Source organism: Haliotis rufescens, unplaced genomic scaffold, assembly GCF_023055435.1.
Source record: "Haliotis rufescens isolate VD_foot unplaced genomic scaffold, xgHalRufe1.0.p SCAF_12, whole genome shotgun sequence".
NCBI classification, from domain to species: domain Eukaryota; kingdom Metazoa; phylum Mollusca; class Gastropoda; order Lepetellida; family Haliotidae; genus Haliotis; species Haliotis rufescens.
In genome coordinates, this window is record NW_025963802.1 from 41,102,942 (window position 1) to 41,115,686 (window position 12,745).

Sequence of the window (12,745 nt, forward strand, 5' to 3'; positions counted from 1 at the left end):
GTTACATTGGTATTTGTGACGGAGCTGTACTCCTTACGACCAGGGTGTTATTAGACAAGAACAAAATAATAATTGAAAACGTGTTGACAGTTTTAATACTATCAGCTAATTATGTCAATAGACAATATACAGAATCAAAAACCCAATTTACACTGTCAATGATCACTGATTGATTAAATCAGAGCATATATACAAGCTGATCAGCTAAGCAACTGTATAACAGTGAGAAAAAAGTAGTTAAATCAACACTTTGACAAGATAATTGGCAGGATTCACAAACAACCAATTAAGTCGGCTGCGACCAATTAACAACTGAGAGTTAATTAACTCAACACTATAATGAGTGAATAAACTCAACGGGGTTAGATAGGGAGAAATAAACACTGAGGGCCTATCGCTATATACAAATATTCTGTGGCTTAAGCTTGTCCTATGTTAAAGGGGCACTGATCTGACGCTATTCCCCGGACTGGTTGTTGCCTTTGTTATTGTTTTTTCCCCCGTGAGAACCCGGATGATACGCAACGCAACTGAGCATGACCAGAGACTGGGTTACCGTCTGCAAGGACAGCTAAATGAACTTGGAGGCTGGAGGCAATATTTGTTTTACGCATTTTTGCATAAACACTGATTGGTTAACTGTGATCTATAAAGATTTCGACAAAGGGCGCATGTTAATTAATTTCTTCAGCCTGAACAAACAGACAAAGAGAACGACGGAGCTCATCGGATGTCGTCATTTGGAAATACCCCAGATGGTTATAGTTTAATACTAAAAAAAGTATCCATGCAGTGAAAGCATTTTCGGATTTTGGATTGCGTCGATAATACGATTACTACTCCCTTGTTGTCATCCACGTTTTCTCGTATAACCCTACACTTGTCTATTTGTCATCATTCACTTGATGCTCAGTTAATGAATTTATTACAGGTACAATTAGTGGTAGCACCACTTAGATTACCTGACAAAGGTTCCCATTTGGCATGTATTGTGTCCGGGGTAATTATTCAATCTAAATCCAGGTTTGAAGTGAGATGAAATGTGTGTTATGTAATATGCACGTGGCAGCCCAGCAAGAGATAAATGATCAGTTGATTTTCTTTTTTTGGTAAATCAACGGATCGTTGCTAGTCATCAAAGGATTAACAGAAAATACGTTGATTGATTAATCACTGTTATCTTGCACAGTGGATATGTCAAAAGTGAGTGTTTACATGTCTAGGTTTACTAAAACAAAGGGAATACACTCATATCATGGCGTGAAGTGCCGATGTAAAAACAACATACTTTGTTCAAAGGGTTAACTGATAATGCGTTGATTGATTGATCATTGTTATAAATCACTCAATGGATTTTTTAGGAACCGTGGACGTTATGAAAATAGTTGTCACGTGGGCTTTCTCAGCCGACCTTTGAGACTTGACACCTATGTGAAACACCTGAAACAATCCAAGTGATCAGTTGAGAAACGAACACGGGTTTTAATATCCCGAAACGATATGTATCTTTTAAAATATTTGATTGTTACAGAGACACGTGACATCAAATAAGTTTCTTTGTGTTCCTTTTGTGTGGATATTCACGGATACATTCCTCGAACAAGGAAGCTGCTTAAACTTTATACACATAAATTTGGTAGGTTGTAATTATGGTATTTGCATTTTGTTTTCCTTCATTTGAACCGATTCGTTCTTGTTTCTCTACGTCTTGGTTGGGAAATTCTTCAATGCGCGATAGACGTTGTTTTCACAGGTCTTTTCCTTTGTAAGCGTGTATATATTGCCGTCAATTTGTAAAATGTGATTCTCTCAGGCAATTTATAAAATGTGTAAATATTTCAGTCATTTTGACTAAAATATCTGTCCAGATTGATTAAGACGATCAAAAGGGCCTACAAACATTACAGATTATTATGTAGGATTAGAAGCCAAACAACATAGAAATGTACTTTTCAACGTAACATTTTCAGTCTCTTGATGATGACATTAAACATCGAAATGTTTGGAATTCGTTATCATAATAATACAGATGGAAATGTTTTTCAGTCACTTTGTAAAATAACTGAATATTTAGACGTTTAATAAATTTGTTACACATTTTGACAGTAAAAATATATACACACTATAAAAAAAAGCAATGCTGAGGTGAAATATTTACTTTGTGTTGCAAGTCGAAATAGTGTAAACAAAAATCGCAAAATTACCAAGCAAGTGACTTCGTCACCATTACCGATGCTACCCACAAAGATACCTACATTTCCTTATTATCTCGAAAACTGTGTTTAATTTGGTTGATCAATGTGACCATACGCCCTTATAACTACCCATAAAAGTGACTAATGCGCTTACGAATGGTGCAGCAGAGGTCGCGAACTAGTCTAGATTTCTGCTATTCATCCGGGTACTCACAGGGAAAAAACAATAACAAAGGCAACAACCAGTCCCGGGGAATTGCGTTAGATCAGTGCCCCTTTAAAGGTATAGTTTTTTCATGTTCGTAATGTGTTCAGCGAATAGTTGGTTCAAGACGGAATGCGGGGTCAAACCCGCACATGAAAACAATGTATATATAATACATACCTTGGATTTCAGAAGTCATTTTAACTAAGATTACCCAAATTATCAAATCGTGAATACGAAACCGTTTTGTAAAATGTCACCCAATGCAAGCTCAACTAATCTTATTAACATGACAACCACTAGAGATGTCATGTCATCGATCGCAATAGCGCTGATCGATGTTCATGATGTCAATCACTGGATTGTCTGGTCCAGACTCGATTATTAACATACCGCCGTGATATAGCTGGAATATTGCTGAGTGCGGCGTTAAACAACAAACAAACAAACAAACTGTACAGATACATCGATGATCATCGTTCAGGGCCAGAGACTGGATGCTGACAAAATGATCGTATCAAACATCTCCCGCCTGGGCTGCATTGCATCAGGGTATCAAGCTGACACGCCGTGACCTAACGGGAATACGGTTCCTAATGGCGTTAGAACAAACTCACTCACTATTTAGTAGAGATGGTAGATCTACAAGTGGTTTCCTAAACATCATTTACAAAAAGTGTTGTAATGTCCAAAGCACAACGTTAATTTGCAACGTTGTTGTTACGTTGTGGAATAACGTTAAAATGTAACGTAATACTAACGTTGTCATAGAGATACGCAATTACGTTCTGGAAATTTTAGTATTAAGAGATAAAAATTCAAATGCCGAATATAAAGAAAGGTAATGCATTACTGCCTTGGTATTCTGACAAGTTCATGTTGATTTTGATAAATCAGTTCTATGCCTTTATGACTATCGAGAAGCAAACTCTATAACGTTTCACCGACGTTTCAGAAACGTAGTTACAGAACGTTGTGTGATGTCCGATGCACATCGTTTTCACAACGTGAATGTGCAACGTTGTTATAACGTTGTGAAATAACGTTGCACGTTGACGTTATAATAATGTTGTGACAACGTTATATCACGACGTTACCAATCCACAACCTTTCCACAACGTTGTGACAACGTCGTGTGTTAGCTGGGTGGACATCCAAAGTGCCAGTCCATTTATTCATCCACTTCCGGGGATTCGTGGGTCGCTAGGAAACCAATGCTGGTCGTAAGAAGCAACTTAATGGAGCTGGTGGTCAGGCTGCTGACTTGGTTGGTAGCGTGGCATCGTACCCTGACGGAAAACTAATGGGAATTCCCGAACACAGATACACACAGAACCCTTTAGACACCCCTCCCCTTTAAACTTGAACATAGCGATTTGTTATACATTGGGATAAGTCAGAGAGTTTCGCTGTATGCTCGTTTACGAACATCCTCTCTTCAACCCATCCTAGTGAGCAAAACGAAATAATGCACATCCAATACTATCTGCTCGGAAATGACAGTGACGGCCTACATCAATCTATATATTTACATTAGAATCTGTTATGAACTACCTTTCAATGACTGGCCAATTGATCAAGTTTTGCAATCGCCACAGGTTCATTAACGACTTCGGAATCTCTCCCATAAACCGCTATCATATACATATCTTTAAGTGACTTGTGACAGTTGTAGCGCTACGACTATCATACACTTATTTTTAAGTGACTCGCGACATTTGTAGCACTACGACTATCATATACGTATCTTTAAGTGACTTGCGCCAGTTGTAGCGCTACGGCTATCATACACTTATCTTTAAGTGACTTGCGCCAGTTGTAGCACTACGGCTATCATACACTTATCCTTAAGTGACTCGCGCCAGTTGTAGCACTACGGCTACCATACACTTATCCTTAAGTGACTTGCGCCAGTTGTAGCACTACGGCTATCATACACTTATCCTTAAGTGACTTGCGCCAGTTGTAGCACTACGACTATCATACACTTATCCTTAAGTGACTTGCGCCAGTTGTAGCACTACGGCTTTCATACACTTATCCTTAAGTGACTTGCGCCAGTTGTAGCGCTACGGCTATCATACACTTATCCTTAAGTGACTTGCGCCAGTTGTAGCACAACGACTTGGTTAACGTTTTGTGAGATGAGTCCCTGGGCTATAACGCCCAGTGTTAAAGCATGGTATAACACATGACTTGCGCCAGTTGTAGCACTACGGCTATCATACACTTATCCTTAAGTGACTTGCGCCAGTTGTAGCACTACGGCTATCATACACTTATCCTTAAGTGACTTGCACCAGTTGTAGCACAACGACTTGGTTAACGTTTTGTGAGATGAGTCCCTGGGCTATAACGCCCAGTGTTAAAGCATGGTATAACACATGTTATCAGTCATTGAGTCGTCCTTAGACAACAAACACTTGAGACAGTAACAACTTTATTTGGCAAATGTAACATTGCCGTTATATAACTCGCACACTCTCATGGATCGTCCATGGGTCTGCAGACCCATGAAGATTCCGGGGTAGAATAGGTCTTCAGCAACCCATGCTTGCCATAAAAGGTGACTATGCTTGTCGTAAAAGGCGACTTACGGGATCGGGTGGTCAGGCTCGCTGACTTGGTTGATGCATGTCATCGATCACAATTGCGTGGGTCGATGCTCATGATATCAGTCATTGGATTGTCTGGTCCAGACTCTATTATTTACAGACCGCCGTCATATAGCTGGAATATTGCTGAGTGCGGCGTTAAACAACAAACCAACCAATTCAGGGATCGACGTTGAATAGTGTGATTGGGAGAGGGCAGGGAAGTTTTCGTGAATATCCTTTTAGTCAAAACAGCATAATTTTGTACTTATCCACACCACATTTTTTTTAAGAGTATTCATCATTTCACACAAACATCCCAATTCAGCCACCTCTTTAATTTCAAATATGTGGTCGGTTAGTGGTCACAGCCACCCAATTGTCCAAAATTAATATTTGTTCCGTTACTCGCTGTTCAAGTTGCACTCAGGTCGTGGGTTCGAATCCGCCCTCATTTTGATCCCTCGTCGTTTCAATAAATGGTGAGCATCTGCGACCTACATCACTTGTAGTGTACACAGTTGTTTATCATCCAAACCTGGCTCCCACAGGAGATATCGCTTTGATGAGATCAAGCGATATCTACGCTGTAGATATCGCTGCAATGAAATGACATCACAATGAATTGCAGACCATTGTGACATCACTGGTTACCATGACATCACAATCAAATGACATCACTAATTGCTCTGCTACTGAAGCTGTTTGCAGTAATTTTTACACCGAAGACACTGCTAATTACTGTCTACAAATTGAAAAAATTGAAAGAATGATGTTGGATGATAAAATAAATCTCACCCTCGTGTCTTTTGATATCAAATATATCAACACTCGTTGATAAAAGTGGCAAAAATCCTCGGCAAGCCTCGGAATTTTTCCACTTTTATCAACTCGTGTTGATATATTTGATATCAAAAGACACTCGGGTGAGATTTTCTAGTATTGCTCTGTTGGTTCGATCCGACATTTAGCTGGTAAATTAAACTACGAATCCTCCGTATAATAAACACCTTTTATTTCGGGTCACACGCTGACAAAGCATCGCGATTGACAAGGGCATTTCTTTCCAGTCAACTGTTTTCTTGCCAAGGTATTGCAAAAGCATAGCAGTAAGGGACTGTAGCTCACCTGGATAAGTAGCTTTAAGTGTCAACAAGGATGGCCAATTAGCATTGCCATTCTACTGTCCTCTTCATAAATACTGAGGACTTAAAAGTAACAGTAATTTCTACAGATGTTCACACAATATGATGTCATCAACAGAAGAAAAATAGATTAACAATTTCAGCTTTCTATACCTCAAACAATTTTTGGAATGTCCCCCAAAACGGAATATATGTACTGCAAATACCATTTTTCATTATGATCGAGTGAGTATGTTTTTACGCCGCTTTAGCAATATTCCAGCAATATCACGGCGGGGGACACCAGAAATGGGCTTCACACATTGTACCCATGTGGGGAATCAAACCCTGGTATTCGTCGTGACGGGCGAACGCTTTAACCACAAGGCTACCCTACCGCCCTGTTTCATTCATTTCAGTCAGGTGTGCTCATTAACCTGGCAGTTATGGGTGGACAACGTATTACCTCCCCTTAGACCACAGGATTCGGAGTCCTGACACATGTCTTGTATAGAACACGGGCACGTTTTCTGAAAAGTCTGATTCAATATTCATATTTCACCTTTAGTTGAAACATATGAATCATTTGATATGCGTAAAGCGATACCAGAATTTCATTGTATAGACCACAAATCTCATAACAATCAGATCTTTATAGATCAGATACAATCAGACACGATAACTCCAGGCATGAAGATCTAAGAACCCCTCTGTAGTAGCCAATCAGCGTCAAGCCTTTAAGTTCTGGTTCGAGTCGGCAAAGCATTCAGTCAAGCTTAGCTGATTTCTGCATCTCGAAAGTTTACATAATCTGGGAGTTCCAAATACAACAGACATAAAGCCGGTCTACTATATTGTTCTAGATATCTAATACGCCCTGTCGTTCCCGGGTGCAATGACGTCAACACCCAAAGGCTGTACTATAAAGTGCATATTTATTTTCTGTGGCGGTTTTCCTTTGCTAAGATCGATATTTCCTAATTGGTGTTAGATTGACTGTTAACGAATGAAGACGGAAGGTTTTCAGAAATCAGATTGGCTCAACAGCAATTGCAACATATATTTATAATTATATAGATTGGACAATCACAGTTCGTTCAGATTTCACCTGACGCGACCTTCCATGGAGGTGTAACAGCGTAAAAAATCCAATTGTGTAGGCTACATGTCTTAGTTAGTATGTGGATTTACAGACAGTCTACACAATCACACACGTTCATTTAAGCGAGGGAGTAAATGCTAACTGAGTAATATTCAATCGTTACGTTCTGTAAGTTCCAAGTAATGCATAACCGTCGTGAATCATGAAATCGTGAAATCTGTCCAGAAATTGCAGTCAGTCACGTCCAGAAGTCAGAAGTCCAGTCAGTCACGTCCAGACGTCAGAATTCCATTTTCATTTCCTCCGGAGCCGTATCTTATACGCTGGTGTTTTCAGAACAATCCCCTGCCCATAGAGCCGTGGATCGGGAGGAGGGAGGGGCGATGCCTCATCCTCTACGATGTCGAAATTCTGCAAGATATTGGCCACACAAAGGAAGGTACGGAGACGCGATAAACTCTCCCCAGGGCAGGACCTCTTTCCAAGGCCGAAAGGAATAACACTGAAATAAAAGTTTCTGGTCGTTCAATACAAATTCCTGTTCAATGGATCAATAGGGGTAGCTCATGATCTCATTAAAATTGCATCTTCTATTCCGATACAATTCCTCTCTTTGTGAATATCCATGGGAGGTTGTGTCAGCTAAACCCTAAAGCAGCTAATTTCCCAGTAAATCATTCTTACCGGTAAATCAGATTTCTTTACCTCGTTTCAGAAAACTGACATTCACGAAGTTGAAAACACTTTGACTTCATTCTGACTGTGTAACTTTCTTGTGGTGGTGTATTCAGATCTTCACGCAAAGAGGTACCGTATGGGAGTAAAGAACCTGATTTTAATGAAATGAAATCATGGCTCATGTTTGGATATTGTTTTATTTAAGAAATCTACTCCGAACACTTTTTCCCCATCAAAGTTCACTTTCGACCATAGAGTTTTGTTATGACCATGAAAATGGTTGATTCGCTGTTGTTAATTGTACTGAATATCCCAAAGCTGTTAAATAAACTGTTTATTATTGCTTTTAGATCATTATATGGGACAAGTGGCTTGTCCAGAGCTCCGTCCTTTGAGGTACCTGCTATACAAACATGGCTGAGCAACCACCAAAAAGCAAGTTCACTTTGACAAGTAGGATCGTGATGTCGTTCAAAGATCTCAAGCATTTCCATATGACTGGCGGAAACGCTTTTAAATGCCCGAAGGCAAAAGAAGAGAGTCTGAAAATATGATATAAAAAAAGCTGTTAAAATAGCGTAGGCCACCGCAGTGGCCATTGAGCTCTTGTCTGCGATCCTGGAAGAAAAAGTTTAAGATCCAGTGACACTGGCACTTGCTCTTTGGTACAATACTTGGAGCTGTCAAAATGGATCGGTGAGAATCATATTTTGAAAATATTTACATATGGAGAATCTGCATCTGAGTTTCATTAAGTAAGTGAAAGAAGTCGACTGAGCAGTCCTTGTTTTAGCCTCTTAATGCCGAGCACCAGACAGGGTAACAATCGTCTTTTGGTATAACGCGGCCGGGGATCGAACCACGGACCTTCCGCTCTCCGGGCGATCACTCTACCACCAGACCGCGGATACGGTCTTCGTTGTGATACAAGCTTGGACTTACTGTAAAACAATTCCCCACATAGAGGATTAAATGCTGAGTTCGACTGATTATTAAACACTTTAGTGATACATCAACAACTGAGATCCCAAATCCCCTAAGAAAGAGTCTCATGACTTGATGTACTGAGTCCAATATTTTTACAACTTTAGCAGGCTCCAACCGTAAACAACTGAGCCAAAATGTGAACGTTTAAGTTATATCATTAAATGATTTTGAACAAGTGCACAATGAAGGATAGGTGAAGCGAAATCTGTTTAACGTCGTGTTCAAGATTATTTCACTTTAATAGCAAGGTCAATGCACATTTGTGTGGTTGCTTCTACTATAACTTACTTTCTTTTAATGCTAGCCCATTTAATTTTTTTATCATGCATTGCCACTAAGACACAATGCTTCAGTTTAACATGGATACCCCACTCAGGCACAGTTTACTTACTTCGAGCCGACCCTTGCCTTCATCCCCTTAATGTCGAGCACCAAGGTAGGGTAACAACAAGTACCATTTTTCAACTTCTTTTGGTTTGAAGTAGTCAAACGGACCTGGCGCTCTCCGGGCAGCTTGTCTATCTATTTAAACACGGAGGCGGTCTTACATTATGAAGACATGACTATCTTATAAATTCAGCATACGTTTCGTAAAACGGGATCTCAGTTAGATTGACGGTATCACAATCAACGGCGTGACAAGCATCTTGCGTAATTGATCAATGAATTGTATACAGTAACATTTACAATCGGTGAATAAGACGGCCATGTGGGATCACATGAATAAAGTATCTTACCGACGGTGTGACAAGCATTTGGCGTAATTGATCAATGAATTGTATACAGTAACATTTACAATCGGTGAATAAGACGGCCATGTGGGATCACATGAATAAAGTATCTTACCGACGGCGCTTCTCGTGTTCGCTTGAAAGAAGAGCGCCGTTTTCGTCGAGGAATCTCTCAGGAATGTAATCAAACGGTCGCTCCCAGAAATTCTCGTCGTGATGTATTGACCATATATTGTAGAGGACCTGTAAAACACGTGGATGAACAGTTCAATCAACCAATCAACCACTCAATCACCTACTCAACCAATACATGCTACTAATGGTTGGAGGTCCATTTGTATCTGCCTGTTTTGTTTTCTAAAGTTTTAAGACGAATACCCACCCCACTCAGACACATAATACTGACTTCGCGCGGACAGGTCCTTGTTTTAGTCTCTTAATGCCGAGCTCCAGAAAGGGTAACAACAAGTACCATCTTTTAACATCTGTTGGTATGACGCGGCCGGGGATGGAACCCAGACCTCCGCTCTCCTGGCGGATGTTCTACCACTAGACCACGGAGGCGGTCTGCAATCATGTGTATGGCCACATATTATCAGCTAACGTGCAGTGTGATGGAACAGTACAGTGTCCTTATACTATTTCAACGATATGAACTGTCTATATATTGTTGTACTGTTCTCGCTGGAACAAACGGCAGGAAATCATATGTTTGTCTACTTACTGCAGTATCTTTGGGTATCTGGTAACTATGGAAATCAACATCCCGACTTGTCGCGTGGAACACCGGCAGTGGGACAGGCGTATACAACCTCATATGTTCCAACAACGCAGCGTTGGTGTAGGGGAGGTGTGCTTTGTCAGGAGCTGTTATTCTTGACCCAAGGGGAATAACTCGTCTGATTTCAGTCTGAATGTTCTGCTGGACACCTCGATGTGTTGCGATGAAAAGTAACGTACTTAGAAGCGTCTGTCGTGTAGTTTCAACGCCTGTATAATGGACATAAAATAACATTTGCTGTTGTCTTATTACAATTCCTGATAATTTCATACACAAGATATAATATTTGTCTAGTGAGTGAGTGAGTTGGGTTTAACGCCGCTTTTAACAGTATTCCAGTTAGATCACGGCGTGTCAGCTTAATGTGGGAGAAAAGCCCGAAGTGATGCAGGTCTCAGACGTTTACCACTTCGGTGAAACCCACGAGCACGGGTATGGTGCTGACAAACCTAGAAACATAATCGGGGCGTACCGGGATTCGAACCCACAATCATAGGTTTCTGGCGTGCCCAAGGGACGCGACTCTGCACAGCGAATCGCGGCGCCTTAGACGACTGGGTCACCCGTGCCCCCATCTGTCTAGTCCATACAGGGACGTAGAATACACATGGACTAGAATGCGAGTATCATCAATATTTGCTGCACTATGAATACGGTTTAATTGGCTGTGGGTTGGCTGGGGATTGGCGTGGTGTGAGGGTGGGTGCACCTAGAGTGACTGACTGACTGACTAACTTACACAACAAGTGTATTGCCTTATTAATGAAGGTATTAGCATTTCCTTACTATTTATATGTTTGTTTGTTGTTTAACGCCGCACTCAGCAATATTCCAGCTATATGACGGCGGTCTGTAAATAATAGAGTCTGGACCAGACAATCCAGTGATTGACATCATTAGCATCCATCCACGCAATTGGGATCGATGGCATGCATCAACCAAGTCAGCGAGCCTGACCACCCTGACCACCCGATCCCGTTGGTCGCCTTTTACGACAAGCATAGTCGCCTTTTACGGCAAGCATCGGTTGCTTAAGACCTATTCTACGCCGGATCTTCACGGGTCGCATGAGATGCAGGTGATGCAGGTCTCAGACGTTTACCACTTCGGTGAAACCCACGAGCACGGGCATGGTGCTAACAAACCTAGAAACATAATCGGGGCGAACCGGGATTCGAACCCACAATCATAGGTTTCTGACGTTCCCAAGGGACGCAACTCTGCACAGCGAACCGCGGCGCCTCAGACGACTGGGCCACCCGTGCCCCCTCAGTAGTATCGTAGAATTGCAAACCAGACAGACCTTAATATCAAAGTGAACACAACACGTTTCTTTATTTCTTAGTGAATTATCTCCCCTGATTTTGTTTATGCTTGTTATAAAACATTTTAAAAACTTGATACCAAGGTCCTAACCATCACGTGACTTGAATGGTCAAATAAAACTAACGATACCAGATGGGTGTATGTATGCTGTGTATATTATGTGCATTGTGTACCATACGGATCATCCAAGGCATTTTAATCATTATGAATTTGTATATTCATTTGGATTTAGAAAACATGTACTTTAAAGAATCTACAAATATATATTACCCAAAACACCATACCAAAATCCAAATTTACTTTTTTGGCATAAGACAAAGATTAAAGTTTGTTAATACTTTGTTGATGAAGGGTATGATTTCTTGATATGTCGAGTTCATGACTGAAATTAGATTTTGTGTGATTGCAGTGTGTTCCCTTAAGACGATAGCTCATTGGGCGTCGGATGTTCGCCCATTTGCTGCAACAATTTCATAACCTGTGTGAATGATTGAACTTTCAAAATTATTTGAAATAACTTTCCTAAAAATGCATAGTTGAAAATTAATCCATGGCCGACACCACGTAAAACGAATGATCAAGGAAAAGTATTTATATTGATGATCATTTTATATCGTGAAAGCAATTAAAAGCTATTCGTCGAGTCTTTTCGAGTAAAATGGCAAATATAACTTCAAGTCTAATAATCTCTTGCTCTAATAGTCACGTTACCATAAAAAGTGTATGTGCATTTTGCAGTACAACAAAAGCGATAAAGAACGATAAGCGGTCATGAGTTATTACTTATAATACTTTCAGAAAATCGTTCAGGATTTCAATCGGTGAACTAATAATCTGAAAACTACAGTTGTACTGTGTGATGCTTTAAGCACCTGCTGCAATCAGATCAGTAACGATGCCCCTCATATCTTCCTCATTGATTTTGCCGCCGTCGTCCAGTTCCACGTCACCAGACAGCAACTGGCCCATGATGCTTTGCTCGTCAATGCCGCCCTCCTGCAACACGTCCAGAATACATGTGG

General features: G+C 40.6%; 1 protein-coding gene across 4 annotated transcripts in view; it reads right to left on the reverse strand.

Moving 5' to 3' along the window:
- Positions 1 to 5,992: 5,992 nt before the first annotated feature.
- Positions 5,993 to 12,745, reverse strand: part of LOC124115847 (cytochrome P450 2U1-like) — an 18,679-nt gene continuing 11,926 nt past the window's right edge. For 2 of the 4 annotated variants that reach the window (XM_048393688.1, XM_046476997.2), the window contains 4 exons: positions 12,596 to 12,719; positions 10,341 to 10,606; positions 9,732 to 9,859; positions 5,993 to 7,722 (listed from right to left, as the gene is read on the reverse strand). In XM_048393688.1, the coding sequence (XP_048249645.1) occupies positions 7,515 to 7,722; positions 9,732 to 9,859; positions 10,341 to 10,606; positions 12,596 to 12,719 (726 nt within the window). In that variant the 3' untranslated portion in view covers positions 5,993 to 7,514. The other 2 variants (XM_048393687.1, XM_048393686.1) reach the window with 2 other exon arrangements.